We start from the raw sequence: 16,200 nt of genomic DNA, 5'->3' as shown, positions 1-16,200 counted from the left end.
CTCACTCTCTCGCCACAAGTACACATAAACAGGAGACAACCACTGACCACCTCTCTCAGCCTAGCTTAGCCTCCAGCTGGCACACACATAGAGCATTCATTCACTCCCATTCACTCACCGTTGATGTGTTCATCAACATTCCATCTCACATTGAGTGGCCAGCAGGACACAAGCCAATACCAAACACATCTCCTTCCCTTACAACAACAAACGCACAAAGCACCCATTCATTCTCACTCATTGACACAACAAGATGGCTAAAACCTACAAGCAGACAGTCCCAATCATAACCCTCAAGAGAGGAACCAGAACTGATAGCTAGTCAAAAATGGACACAAATATTAGTCCCGAAATGTTGGGAAAACCAAGAATATACTAGCTAAACCTACGGCTCTCTAGGCACATGTCAGGGAACAGACATGTGCCAAAAGAATGTAGTTGTAAAATCTAAAAAAAAGCGCTGGATGAGAAGTCTCGAGCAGGAAACACTTCTAATCCCACAATACACATATCCATGCCTGTGCTCAACACCCCCAGACCAGGTCTCCCATACATGCACTTCAATAGTCCCACAATCCCAGGACACACAACCAAACCACAAACATGCCGCTCAGCAGAGGTCTATCAACTGTAGAGGAAAGCTCCTACGGCCACTGACATAGCACCATATATAGTGGTGTTCTCATCACTTTCCAGAACTAAAGAGGCCACCATTGTACACATTCATGTCCAAGCCTGGCACCTCTGACCAGGCCTGCTCCATAAAAGTCCACCATTTCCAGGAAAAACTACTTAAACAACGAAACAAAACCCTGCTGTGTAGATGTTATGAAAACAGCCTACCAGCCACCTCTTTAAACCTAGCTCAGCCTCCAACCAGCACAAACAAAGTGCATTAATTCATTCAAACACACTCGCTGAACGTTCTCTGCGCTAGCACTCACTCTGCACACAGAAACATTCCATCTCCCATTCAGAGCGGTCAGCAGGACAGAGACACCAAGAACCAACACACCACCTTTAATCTGTCTCAGTTAATCTTGTTACTGTCATCTTCAATGGTTCCCTCCTGAATATCCTTACTTTCTTTAGCTTTCTGTTTGCAAACATCTCCTGCTTACTCCTAACACCTTCACTGATTTCAAAATAGACCCCTTTGACAAGCTATACTACCTCTGTTGGTTTTCCCATAAAACACTCCTGCTTGTTCTCGATTGACACACATTTCCTCTCTTTAGATAACTCCCTTGTCTATCAATTCTTCCTGTCTTCTCTCTGCTACTGTTTTGCACTCTGTAGGTGAGCTGTGATGATGTGCGATCCTCTTCTCCATTTCGATGTCGGCATCTATGTAGCTTTGTCTTCTCCTGCTGAAACGTTCTTCTCTTATCCGGCTCCAATGTAGATTGAGCAGGTGCAGTGCTGGCCTGCCAGTCCACAGGGGTCTCATCTGCTCACTTCACTGCTGCCTTAACCTGGCCCTTTTCCCCTCACATGAGGTCGCTGTTTGCCGGGAAGTCAGACTTCAGGGTCTTTAGGTAACATAGGGTGAAGTCATCACTTCACATTGGCCACATACGTTTTGCATTCATGATCACAGCTTTAGGTCAGTCTTTACGCTTTGTTTCCTCTCCAATCTGTATGTATGCTTTTGTATATTGTTCTTATAATAGTCAAATAACAGGCTTTACTTTCATGGACATAGCCAAATAACAGGCTTTACTTTCATGGACATATCACTCACTGGGCATGGAACCTGAAACAGAGGGGGCTCTGCCTGTATCCCCACCTCCGCCAGCATCCCTGCCTCCTCGGACACTATTTGAAGAAATCTCACTCATCTGGCTGTGTAGCCACGCTAGGCCAGCTATACTGGGCAGCAGAGACCCCTCCAGGATTAGTGAAGTCGCTGTGGATCCAATGTAGTCACAGTGGTCTGGCTGTGTATTACAGATAGACCTGTACATGATCCCTGCTTTGTTTAATGTCAGAAAGGCCTGCGCATGTTCCTCTTTGCCATCAGCCCATTGTGCGCTGGCTGTCTGACAAAGGCCTGAACATGTTCCCATCTTAATCCTGCCTAGCCCTAGTGCTCTGGCCAGGTTCTTTTCTGGCAGTGCATGACTGTGATGAATCCTGCAGAGTCATCACTGATCCCCAATCTAAAAGGTACTCCCATGTGGCAAGGGGTAGGCAGTCACTACCTGATCCTGGGAGTAGCATGATGGAGGATCATATGGGAGGAGATGGCTGTCGAGGAGAAGTGGTGACTCCCTTAGGAGAGACACAGTATTCTTCTTTTTGTGTGAAGATAAAGATCCTATAATCCCCAAAAACCTGATGGCATGCTGTCACTGCACATGTCCCTTTCATGTTAGAACCCAAAGAACATTATATGAAAAACAACCTAAACAGAATAAGCTCGACACCTTAGGAATACATGGGTCGCATGATTGATTATAATGGTTCTATCCTGGGTAAGAGTCCTGAACACAATATTACTGCACATAATATTCACATACCAATCGTCTGTTTCTAACAAACATATGTCCAACAAACAACTGAAACAATATAGCCTTGGAAGATTTAAGGATAATACAGACTTAAATTACCATAACACCTAAGGTACAGCGACAAAGAAGAGGCGAGAGGAGTCAGTATGGAACCGAAACAACCTTACGCTAAAGACGCAGACTAGTTATTTAAAGAATCATCAGCTGTGCAGAAGATTTAAAAATGGTGCGTCTTGCCGTGCACAGAGTGTAAGGAGAGGAGGATGGAGGTGCTCGCATTTCGAATGAATGGGCAGGAGCGGAAAGCTATGAAGGATGCAGAGCGGAAGACGAACTCTGAGGCAGAGTCACACAGGCGAGCCGTGCTGAAGGAGGACGACGCTAACAGGCACCTGCCTGCAGGCGTCGCATACCAGAGGAGATAGACTCTGGGGAAAGTCAGCTGCTGCAGGACCAGAGGAGCTGCTGTCTTGCAGAATGGCAATGATTCCATTGGCGGAGGAGTGGGAGACAAACACGGGAACCAAGACACTCTGTGTAACTGGGGAGACCGGCCCAGCAACGGTTCTTTGTTACAGACACACATTAAACCGTTGAGTATAGCTAAAGGAGTTGGGGGCCCTGGGACGTGATATGAAGTTAAAGGACACATGGGGAGGCAATCTGAATACTGACCAAGTAGAATAGAAGGGCAATAAGGGTACAGTTCTCCTCACATGAGATGTCAGTTTGGGGAAACCTGGAGCCCACATTGCGATCAGCAAAAAACAAGCAAATATTGTACAATTCTTCTCATATGTTGGTGTGGGGAAACCTGGAACAAATATTGCCACAAGTAGAAACCATGCCTGGCAGGCGATTCAACCAGGGGAGGAACAGTTGTTTAACGAAGAAACCATTACTGGCAGGCAAGTAAAGCAGGAAAGGAACAGTTGCATGAAGTAGAAACCAATCCTGGCAGGCGAGTAAACCAGGAAAGGAATAATTGTGTAAAGGAACAAACATTGTCATAATGAACAGTGTTGTTGAAAGAAAACCTTTGCTTTATCATCCTGACAAACTATTGTACAACAAGAGATATCTGTTCTGACAAAAGTATTCTATGAGGGAAACACTTACTCCGCCAACCACAACATTCCACCCAGCCTTGATCTGCACCCAAATAGCATCGAATATATATTTTTCCAGTTCCCAATTTACCCTATCAGTTTGACCATTACCCTCGGGATGATAACTTGTAGTCAAATTGATGTCTATCTTCAATTCCTTACAAAATGCCTGCCAAAACTTGGAGACAAACTGAGACCCTCAATCTGAAATCACCTGACTCAGTAAACCATGGATCTTCACCACATTCTGTAAAAAAGCTTGTGCTAGTGACGGAGCGGTAGCGGCCCCCTTTATTGGAATTTAATGTCCCACCTTGGAGAACACATCTACCACCACCAAAAGTGTCAAGCATCCCTTATCAAGAGGCAAATCTACAATGTAATCCATGGATACAGTGTGCCAAGGACGAGGCGGCACTGGAAGGGGCACAAGTAATCCCGCCACCTTCTGATGATCTGATTTGGCTTGAACACACATTTCACACGTCTTAACATAATTTTTGGTATCTTCTCTCATTCCCTTCCACCAAAATTCCCTTTGCAGCAACTCAAGAGTCTTCTTAAATCCCGTATCCCCTGCCAATGGGGAATCATGATAGGCCTTTAATGCTTCCTCTCGTAACTCCTCCGAGGGCAAATACAACCTAGAATATACATATGGTAATCCCTCCTTAATCACACCCACCAGATATTCAGCTTCCCATTCCAAGAGCTGCTCGACCGACATCTGTTGCTGGATTTGTTCCCGGAAATCCTTCCCCTTCTGTACCTCTCCCCCAGTAAAATTCCTTTCCGTAAGTAATGGTCTTGTGTTAGGAAAGGAAGAAGGCAATGAATATGGCAAGGGAAATGTGCACGAAATCGCACAGTGAACAACTTTGAATCTAACAACGTGCATACAATACCCAAGACTCATGTATACTAAAACCCAGGAGTGCAAATAGAGTGAAACAATAATACCAATATATGAAAAGGGATGTGGGGTAAGCACTTAGAACCTCCTTATGACTGAAAGGAAAGTCGGCAAACTCCTTACCCACTATGCTATTACAGATACTGACAGCCATAAGCCCACGTAGAGAGCAAGCAAGGACAGGATCTGTGAGCTGACACTCTAGATGATACTGAATAAGGAACTTAGAAACAGTACTCACGAGGACCGGAAAGACCACTTGAATGCCAGTAAACCCACGAACCCTGTTGATCAAACAGGGACCCAGAAGGCTATAACAGCAATGGGTGGAGGATAACTAAATACATAAGACCCAAGTCAAGGGGCAAGTAGGAATTGTGATTATAGAATAGTGAGGAAAACAAAAGGCATTCACACAGGAGCTAGTTACAACAGCACCCCACATCTAATAATCAATGGGAAATAAATGCAGAAGTGCAATGGAAAACATGGAATGGATCCCAAGAGAAAGTAAGGATCAGGAGCAGGGAAAACGATATCATAAAAGGAAACCATTCCCACCCATCCAAGGAGAAAAGGCAGGAAGCTAAATCTATAAAGGGAAAGACTAATGCATCAAGTTTTTCAGTAGCAAAGGACAACATCAAAGAAACAGAGAACACAGGCAAATTGGGCTGCATCAAAGGGTAAAGCACTGAGAAAGGCTGCCTGCAGACTGAGGAAGACAGAAAGGGAAATCCAGAAAGCAGACATCAATAAGCACATAAATTCAAAATCCAGGGCAGAGGAGCAAGAAACAGGAACTAGGAACTTGGTACAAAAGCTAGGAACCAGGAACAAGGGACTAGTCACAACCGGAACACTGCAACAATGACCAGCGCTGGACTGAAGCAAACTGAGGCTTTTAAAGCTGCTTAACGAGCACACCCCTCAGGTGTGCCGCCTGCTGCACCTGCAGCCACAGGTGTTGCCTGTCCTCCACCCAACCTTGTCCTGCAAGGGAGGAGGTGAAGCAGTGAGCCAGGCATTCTGGGAAGCATAGTCATTAGATTAAAGTAGCATGCTGGCTGCCAAAAACCTGGAATGGATCCGGAAGGGAAGTAACTTGGAAGATAAGGTTTTAGCGCTCCCAATTCATCACAGCACTGTAGCATAAGGTTCGGAGGAAATGTCCAGTATGGAATAAACCCCAAAACATGCCCCCAAGTGGTGGGAACGGGAGCGAAGGGAGCGAGCCGTGACATCTTGGCACAGATGAGTCGTTCTTAACACTTCTGGGAAAACATTGAGATAAAGCATCCGCTTTTCCATTCTGACGCCCGGGCTTGAACATGATGACCAAATCATATTCTGCAAAGAGTAAGGACCAACGGAGTTACCTAATAGTCCAAGTTTTAGAAGATCGAAGAAATGTCAGATTTCTGTGGTCAGTTAGAACCGTCACCCGATGACGACTCCCCATCAAATAATGCCTCCACTCCTCGAAAGCTACTTTGATAGCCAAAAGTTCTCGATCTGAAATTGTATAATTCCTTTCTGCTGGAGAGAATTTCTTCATAAAGAATGCCACCGGATGAAGTTGACCTGTAACAGGATGACGTTGAGACAACACTGCTCCCAATGTACAATCTGAGGCATCGGCCTCTAAGAAGAAGGGCTGGTCTACCGGATACAATAAAATTGGACCAGTTATAAATCTTTCTTTCAAAAACTGAAAGGCCTCTTCAGTCTCCTTACTCCATTCAAATCTTACTCCTTTCTTCAGAAGCAGAGTCAACGGGGCAACCACTTGTGAAAAATCCCGAATAAACCTGCGTAAAAAATGTGCAAACCCAATGAAACTCTGTTTTTCTTTCACAGTAGTCGGTTGAGGCCAATCCTTCACCGCTTTAATCTTGGCTGAATCCATCTCAAGCCCCTCGGTGTTAAAACAAATCCCAGAAATTACACACGATCTGTGTGAAATTGGCTCTTTTCAAGCTTAGCGAACAGGTGATTTTCCCTCAACCTAACTAATTCCTTTTTGACATGTTCTTCGTGCTGATCCGGTCCTTGGAAAAAATCAATATATCGTCGATATATACCACCACGAAAACATCAAAAAATTCACAAAGTACCTCATTAATAAAAAATTGAAAAGCAGCCAGAGCGTTGCACAGACCAAAAGGCATTAATTGACATTCATAAAGCCCATTTCGAGTCCTAAATGCTGTCTTCCATTCTTCACCCTCACAAACCCTCACCAGATGATACGCCCCTCTCAGGTCCAATTTAGTAAAGATCTTCGCTCCCTGTATCCGATCTAACATGACTGATATCAAAGGTAACGGGTAGCGATTCTTGATCGTGATCTTGTTCAATGCTCTATAGTTGATGCAAGTTCTTAGGGTATTATCTTTCTTCGGCACGAAAAATAAAGGCGAGGCTGCAGGGGACTGTGAATGCTGAATGAAGCCCTTGGCAAGGTTCTCCTCCAAATATTCCTTTAGATGCTCATTTTCTTTTTCAGTTAAAGCATAGATCCTGCCACACGGAATAGGAGCCCCATCTTCTAAATCTATCTTACAGTTAAATGGTTGATGTGGGGGTAATTCGCTGGCTTCCTGCTTACTGAACACATCTCGAAATTCCTGATAATCTGGCAAAACCCCAATAACTGCTCCTATGGAATGCTCCTTCACTACCCCTGCTGCCAAACACAACCCTTGAATCTCAGATACCTCTTCCTGATTTCCCTCCTTAACATCCTCGAAACACTGCCCTCTACAAAACTCTGATTTAAACTCCACTGTCCTTTTTCCCCAATCTATAATGGGATTGTGTAAAGTTAGCCATGGCATACCAAGAATAATCTGCAATTGTGGGGCATCAATTAACTCAAAGACTATATCTTCCCTGTGTCCCACACCAATTCTCATTCCCAAAACTCTAGTTCGCATAATTAATCCTGAAGTTACTTGTGTACCATCTACAGCCCTCACTTGTTCTGGAACCTCCTTCCTAACTCGGGCACCCCCAGTTTATTAGCCTCCAAAGTGTCCACAAAATTCCCAGTCACACCAGAATCAATCACACAAGAACCTCCACACTGCAGTTTACCTTCCCATGACAAGGATACGTTAAGCGTGATGTGCAGTACCGCCGTCTGAGTAGTATTTGCCACCAACTGACCCCTTCCCACTCCTGCAGATGGCAGAACCCGCCTCGGGGCTTGTGGACATCTACCCACAAAATGGGTGCTGCTTCTACAGTATAAACATAGATTTTCCTTACATCTTCAGTCTTTTTCTTCCTTGGTCAATGGAGCCCTGATTTGACTTTCACGCACAGGACCCTTAACTTCCCTCACTGCCTGATCCACCCTGGTTCTCTCACTTCTACTCCAAACTCTTCCCTTAGAAAAATGTCTCCTCCTTTCCAACCTTCTTGCTGCTAACCTTGCGTCTAATTGTAGGACCAAAGAAATTAAATCTTCACTAGAGTTTGGCCTCTCCACTATAGTAGACAAGGCATCCTTTAACTCCTCATGTAACCATCTATAAAATAATGACGCCCTCTTTTCTTCTGGCCAACCACTCTCCAATACTAAGGCCCTAAACCGATTAATGTACGCCACCATCTCTCTATCTGCCTGACGTAATTCCATTAATTCTTCGTCTACACTCTGAGAAGACGTTCTTCGGTCGAACATTTTGCCAAACTCCTTCTTAAACCCAATGCAATCATGTAACTCAGCTGCCCCACTTTCCACAAGAGGCATCGACAATGCTGCCGCCTCCCCTGTAAAAAAGGGGAGATTAAAAATGCCACCTTTGAAGTTCCTGTGGGAAAGGATTCAGGTCTGCACATAAAATCCAACTCACATTGCATTAGGAATCACTTGTACTTCCTCAATTCACCTCCAAATCTCCCTGGGGCCGCTAAAGGAGTATTTACTAAAGATATTCCAGGAGTTAAACTTACTCTACTCTTCTCCCCAGATCCACTCCTTAGCCACTCACCACCTTCCTCTGGATACAAAATTGACGGTTCTTTTTCAGATTCTTTGCTAACTCTAGAGGAACCTGCGAGATCTGTCTTGTGCACGAGACTACTTAACTCCTCCATTTTACCACCTAAAGACATGGTTTCCCTTCTAGCCTCCTTCATATCCTCCTTCATTTCCATCAACATCTTTCCTAGCACCTTTAAACTCAACTCGGACTCTAGGTCCATCCTCACTCAGGCAGAAGTAATTACTTGGGCCTTTCATTCTGTCAGGTCCAGCCTCTGAATTCCTGTAGGAGTGACGATAGCCCACCTGGCCTGCCAATCCAACAGTCTTTGAATTACAACTAACAAACTGGCAAACTCAAGGGGAAAGGAGAAGTGGAGAAAATAACAAACACAGGTTTCTTCTAGTATAGACTTCTGAACCTGATCACCTCTGGATTGGATATCTCAGATGAAACCTGCTGCCTATGTTGTTTAGCTGATAGGCCTCTTATGTTTGAAGATTAGAAGCAATGACAACTTGTAATACCATCGACATATTTCTGCGTGGTACATGAGCTGAGACTCTTCCAACCTTCATACCGTATTGTCTTGTCTTTTCCAGAACACTCAAACTTTGTCTTTAAAAATCTTTTCAGTCTTTTTCTTCAAAACGTGGAACCTTTTACTATGTTTTCTAGTTAGAGTTCAGATCCCTACAAGAGACTTCCTAAAACCTACAACTGTCTCCTGATCATAAATTACAAGAGTCCATGCTCTTCCAATCTTATTGCGTTGGTAAAACCTAATACGCGACTCTGAACAGCTGCTCAAACTCTTTTCCTCTGACTGATTTAATACGTGGGTTTGTTTGCTCCCTCACAGATCTAATATCTGCTGTTGGGAAGCAAGCACTTTCGCGCTAACCATTAAACAGATCACTACGCTCACTCGCACTTATGTCTTGTTTACCCTTTTCACAGTTTTGAAGGCAAACACTTCAGACTCCGACACTTTGTCTAAGACTATTGAACTATATACAAGCTTCTGCACTTTTATGCGATCTCAACTTGTTGCTTTAGTTCATAAAACAGTTTATATTCTCATGAAAACGTTTTCTAAAATACTAGAAATGGAAATGTTGATTTCACTTAGCTTTCTTCTTCTGTGAATCTTAGTCTCGACTTCCTCTACTCTTCAGAATTTCTCCAGCGACCCACTCGTTTTCACTGGGACTGAGTCTACGGGTCTCTCTTCTTCAGATGCTAGGATTATCTTTCAAAACTCTGGTTTTTGATCTCTACAGGAACTACTAGGACTGCGACCTGATCAGATGGTTGCTTAGATGAAAGGTAGTTTAGAACTCCTTCAAGAATACCAAACTACCTCACTCTCTGCCTCAACCATGCTACTGTCCAGAGCCTCCATCTTTCCCTGGGCAGACAAAGGCTTCCTGAGGAATACGTTAAGGAGAAAATCTCAATCACTGACCCAAGCCATTCCGACACCAATCACTCCCAGAAGTACTAACTCAAAACCTATACAAACTACCCCTTCAGAAGAATGTCAAAAGCGTGAATGGAATCAAACCCTGATGTTTTTTAACAAGTGTTCTATGGAATAGACATTTAATTTAACAATCTGAGAGACGTGTTGGATAAAAGAAACATTTGTTATTGAACTGAATAGAATATTGTTGGAACAAAACTCTTTCAAAAGTCTTCCTGAATTGGTTCATGGGAAGGGAATCAAACCCTGGACACAAGGAGTACTTTTTTGAAACTATAATATTGAACTTTTACCCATTTTTATTGAATTGAAAATAGATACATTTACCTTCCACATTTTGGTTATATATGTTCGTGTGAGGGCCAGATATATTTTGACACTAAGTACATTTTATATTAGCTTTAGTTTGATTGGTAGGAACATTTCTGTTAGTATAGGGACAGATGGGCCTTTATCCCATCCCCTTTTTATTTGAATAAACATGGCCAATGTTGAGAAATCACAAGTTTGTGTCTGTCTCTCATTTCTGACCCCTCACAAAAACACGTTTTAGGCCAGTGCAAATACCACCCTAGGTCTGTCATTTGGTGCTCTGTTTGTTTGAGAGAAGGACATTTGCTCTTCCTCCTTCAGTAGCTCTTTGTAATATGGATTTGTGACAAAGGCCTGCACCTATTTGCAATTATTTCTTGCTGTCTTCCAGTGCTCTGCTCTAGCTGCTCCAGCTATTTATGACCGGAAGGCCTGTGCATGCCCCCCTCTGTGACAATCCTTTTAAAAAGGCCTGCACATATGGCTTCCTTGTGTCATGGGCTCTTGGCACTTTGTGGTTAGAAAGAACTGCACATTCTTTTCTATAGTGCTTGCTGCCAACACTGGTTGAGTGGTTGAGATTGTTTTTCTCTCTCCATAGGTTGGCATGAAGCAGCACTGGGATTTGGGCCAGTCCCTGCGGAGCCGGTACCATGGTTTCCTTAATGAATCGTACGACAGAACAGAGGTGAGTTCAACATTTTAGATTACTTGGTGGAGTCATTTTATTACATACATATATACTTGCATGCGCTCTCCAGGCTATGGCCTTGTCCTGGCTCGCACCAGTGGGCCCACCTGTCCATGCCCCTGCTCACCCAGGCCTGTCCTCCGACACACACTGGCCCACCCATGCCCTGGCTCGCTTGCGCTCTTGTTCATATCCTTCTCGTTCTCCATTATAGAGAAATATAAACCTAACACAAATTTAGTGTTATAGAACTGCGAGGTGAACTGCCTATAAGACATAAAACTCTTTTATCAAGCCATGTTCCCCTTTCGAGGAACACCAACCATCCTATAAGGCCACTATTTTGCATGTTCACATTAAGACACTTAATATGAAAATAATTTAAGGTCTTAGCTCATTGTCTTATTTTAGACAGCTCTTGCCTTGCCTGCAGCAATTATGTCTTCTCAGACTTTTCATTTTTACCATCAGATCTATGTGCGGAGCACAGACTCAGACCGCACTCTCATGAGTGCTGAGTCTAACCTGGCTGGACTGTACCCACCTGGAGAGAGCCAGACCTTTAACGTGAATATCTCATGGCAGCCGATCCCCATTCACACTGTGCCCGAGAGTGAGGACCAGGTAAGTTTCGCTTAGCGCCCACTTCATGTCTGCCACCAGCTGGACCACGAAGACTGATTCTGATTATCACTTACATTGAGTAATATAGCACCATCCATGATTGTGGATACAGTGAAAGGTTCAAGGATTATGAGAACCTGAGATAGAGGCTGAGTCACCCCATCTACCTGCACAGCCACAAGACCCATAAAACTTCACATGCCGGGCCAAAGGGAAACTGTGATAGCACCTGTATATCCATTGCATGGAAAAACCTGACACTCCCTAACATACCAGTGCCAGGTGATTTGGAAGATTGTGCTCGATTTACAAGTATGCCCACAGATACACCCACACTTGCTCCTTAATCACAGGACACAAACCTGACGCATTTGAAATATCCATCTGACACACATTCAGATTTTCATTTGATGCCCTCACAAAGATGCTCAATGATGCTTCCCTACAGACATTGACCAGACAACCCCTTGCAGAGCTATGTGCTTGAGGGGTGCGGGCCATGGGGCATAGTGTTTGGTTGAGGGTGAGGGGGACATGGGTCATAGTGTTTGGTTGCGGGTGAGGGGGCCATGGGGCACAGTGTTTGGTTGGGGGTGGGAGCCATGGGGCATAGTGTTTGGTTGGGGGTGAGGGACATGGGGCATAGTGTTTGGTTGGGGGTGGGAGCCATGGGGCATAGTGTTTGGTTGGGGGTGGAAGCCATGGGGCATAGTGTTTGGTTGAGGGTGAGGGAGCCATGGGGCATAGTGTTTGGTTGGGGTTGAGGGGGCCATGGCATAGTGTTTGGTTGGGGGTGAGGGGGCAATGGGGCATAGTGTTTAGTTGGGGGTGGGAGCCATGGGGCATAGTGTTTGGTTGGGGGTGAGGGTCATGGGGCATAGTGTTTGGTTGGGGGTGGGAGCCATGGGGCATAGTGTTGCACTCCAAGAGTGAACCCAATAATAAAGCTAAAACAGGCACAGTTAGGAGATGTACATCCTTTGCTTTTTGAGGAAACCTGACTCAACGAAGGCCATACTCCTTTTGGGCAACCCAAACAGCAAACTATAGCAGTCTAAGATATTGGAATGTCTAATCAAGGGTCAATAAAATATAATTTATTTCTATTTAGTTATTGTATATCGTCTGTTTAATTAAATTATATATAACAATGGAAAATGTGTAGTACAAAATGTAGGTTTGAAATACAAATAAAAATTGTTAATCCTCAAAAACATTCTTTTTCCATGTGTTAAATACAAATTGGGGGTTGAAAAAGCCTCCTGCCATGCCCCGCCTACCGCCCCGCCCCCATTTACTTTTCGGCCCACTGTAGCCATCATGTAAGGTACTTTCGGCCCTCTGTCAAAATCAGTTGTACACCCCTGCCCTAGAGGCTCCCCAGCCTCAGGCTCAAAATGACTTGAAGATTCGGGTCCCCTCCCATGCCTCCCCGGTTGGGGGCCGGCTAACATCGTTCCTTCAGGCTTGGGAGGAGATAACTACAGACCAGTGGGTGCTAAAGACCATGGCCCACGGGTACTGTATAGAGTTCAACCGGTCCCCAACATTCAGACCTCCACGAGCAAGACGACTGACACCAAACCATCTTCGCATTCTTCTGTAAGAAGTAGAAACTCTACAGGAGAAAGGAGCCATAGAAATCGTTTCTCTGGCACAGGTAAAAGAAGGTATTTATTTAGTGTACTTCCTTGTATGCAAAAAGGATCTAACCATGCGCCCTGTTTAGATCTGTGCCCAGCGAACAAGTGTGTAAAGCCACAAAAGTTCTGCATGCTCACACTGCAGGAAGTAATCCCACTTCTAACACAGGGGGATTACATAGCAACACTGGACATGAAAGATGCATACTTTGATATTTCAATGTTGCCAGCGCAAAGAAAATACCTCAGATTTATTTGTATTTTGTATTTTATTATTTATATAGCGCTTTTCACCAAAGCGCTTTACAGCATAACAACCAGAATACATTAAACATGGAACATAGAAGCAATAAAATAAACATGATTCAAACCAGAAAAACAGCATGTAGAACAATTTGCATTTGGGAAGGAAGAGAAGTGAAGAGGAGAGGTATGGGAAGGAAGAAAGGGAAAGGGGCGAGGGAGTAGAAGGGAGGGTGGAAGTCAAAGGAGGGGAGACAGGAAGAGATAAAGGAACAGGAAGGAGGAGTGGGGAGGAGAAAGAAGAGGAGGAAGGGGAGAGAAGTCAGGGAGAAGGGTGAAGAAGGAGTGTTTTTAAGGAGGAATGGAAGGAGGAATAGGTGGAGATGGAGCAGAGAGAGAAAGGTAGCGAGTTCTGATGTAAGGGGGCAAGGAGTTGGAAGGAGCGGAAACGAGAGGAGGCACGGAGGGGGGAACAGAGAGTAAAAAGTGATCAGCGGAGCATAGAGAACGAGAGGGGGCATAGAATGAGAGAAGAGAGGAGAGGTAAGGAGGGGCAAGGTCATGAAGAGACTCAAAAACGAGACAAAGGAAGTGGTATTTAAGTTTTATGATACAAGACAAGCATTATCAGTTGAAAGTACTACCCTTCGGCATAGCATCTGCACTAAGGGTATTTACAAAAGTACTAGCGGTGGCAGCAGCACATCTGCGCAGGCAATCCATCCCGGTCTAGCCTTACCTCGACGACTGGCTTATAGCAGGGAACTCTTACGAAATATGTCTGTCAAATACCCAAAAGTCGATAGATCTTTTATTCAGTCTGGGATTCTCTATCAACGAGAAGAAATCCAGCCTAGACCCCAGTCAGGTCAAACAGTTCCTAGGGGCTCTAATTCGAACAAAGGACAGCCCTGTCTTCCCCTCCAACGAAAGGGTCCAAAACATGTTGTTAGGGTCCAAAACATGTTGTTTCAGATCTCTCAATATGTAGCCATTCAAGAGGTGACTGTATGCAAGGCTATGCGACTGCTAGGAATGATGGCGTCATGTATCTACTTGGTTCCTCACGCGCGCCTGCGCATGCGCCCAATGCAAGAGTGGCTGAACAGCCAGTGGTGTCAGGCCAGCGGAGAGTGGGACGATCTAGTAGTCGTCTCGCCGACCCTCATTCTCTCGTTGCAGTGGTGGTCGAGGGAGAACCTCTTGAAAGGGAAATCCTTTACCACCCCCGCAGTGGAAGCCACTCTAACGACAGACGCATCTCTTACAGGGTGGAGAGCTCACCTGCTTCAACAAACAGCGCACGGAGCTTGGTCATCAGACATAGCATCCAACCACATACACCTGTTGGAACTGTTGGCAGTGTTCAAAGCACTAAAAACTTTCCAGACACAACTGCAGGGGAAGACGATACTCATCCTCAAAGACAGCACCACAGCCATGTACTATCTGAACAAACAAGCGGGCACTCATTCTCCAGGGCTGTCCAAACTGTCCCAGAACATTTGGAAGTGGGCTCTCAAACGCAACATGTTCCTACTTTTAAAGACCTGACCCTTAAGACTGCTTTTTTAATAGCTATTACCTCCATCAGGGACTCACCCTAGATTTGCACCTAAATTCATTTCAAAGTTCCATGTGAACTAGTCAATAGAACTACCAACGTTCTTTCAAAATCCTTCAAGCCTCGGAGAAAGAACCCTGCACACACTAGATGTACGCAGAGCTGTCATGTTCTACATGGGAATAACTCGACCACTTAGAAAGACTAATCAGTTTTTCGTTCCGGTGGCGGCAGGCAGAGAAGAAGACACAGTTTCCAAATCCACTATCTCTAGGTGGATTGTCAAATGCATTACACTCTGCTACAATCTTGCTAAGAGAGAACTGCCTTTCAAGCCTTCAGCACATTCCACTCGAGGCACTGGGGCGTCCACAGCATTCATTGCAAATGTTCCATCCGAATCTATTTGCAAAGCGGCAACCTGGAGTTCTGTACACACCTTTACAAAACACTATTGCCTAGACACTCATTTTAGGTCTGATTCTCAGGTGGGACAAGCAGTATTAAGACATCTTTTCACAACTGTTCCTTCTCACAACCCACCTCCAACTCCGGATACTGCTCGCCAGTCTATGCACAGCATGTGATTCGAAGCAGATTAACAAACATCAGAAGACGTGCATTACTTACCGTAAAAGCATTTCTGATGGGTGTATCTGCTTAGATTCACATCCGCCCACCCTTCCTCCCCGCTTGGATGGAAGGAACATAGACGTCTAACCACTTTCTCTCTCTCTTTTCTGTACTCACTCACGGTAGTCACAAGGCTCCCTCTTGGCAGAAAAAGTACAATCGGAGGGACCTCGACGCGTGAGGGATTTTGGGTACACTGCACGTCACGTAGGGATAGTGTTACAGGCACGTCCATGTTGACGTCCGCTTTTGGTTCTCGAAAGACAAGATGCAATACTCTGCGGTTACCACTGGATGTCGGACCATATGCACAGCATGTGAATCTAAGCAGATACAACCATCAGAAATGCTTTTACGGTAAGTAATGCATGTCATATTTCCCAGTTTGCAAGACTCCTATATTTCTCTAACTGCTCTTGTAAGGGTGAAAGAGTATCCTCCCCCGGTGATAGTGCATGTGCGTTTTCAACAGAG

At 44.8% G+C, this 16,200-nt stretch overlaps 1 protein-coding gene across 1 annotated transcript in view; it reads left to right on the top strand.

The window, feature by feature from the left end:
* ACP2 (acid phosphatase 2, lysosomal) overlaps nucleotides 1-16,200 on the top strand; it is a 714,504-nt gene that overhangs the window by 212,085 nt on the left and 486,219 nt on the right. Inside the window, exons 3-4 of the mRNA XM_069623159.1 lie at nucleotides 10,930-11,016; nucleotides 11,491-11,643. Of these exons, the coding sequence (XP_069479260.1) occupies nucleotides 10,930-11,016; nucleotides 11,491-11,643 (240 nt within the window). The remainder of the gene's footprint in view (nucleotides 1-10,929; nucleotides 11,017-11,490; nucleotides 11,644-16,200) is intronic.

The sequence above is a fragment of the Ambystoma mexicanum genome, chromosome 11 (genome assembly GCF_040938575.1).
Source record: "Ambystoma mexicanum isolate Mex_15411 chromosome 11, UKY_AmexF1_1, whole genome shotgun sequence".
NCBI lineage: Eukaryota > Metazoa > Chordata > Amphibia > Caudata > Ambystomatidae > Ambystoma > Ambystoma mexicanum.
The sequence above is the reverse complement of the archived record's forward strand: the minus strand, read 5'-3'. Positions and strand labels throughout refer to the sequence as shown.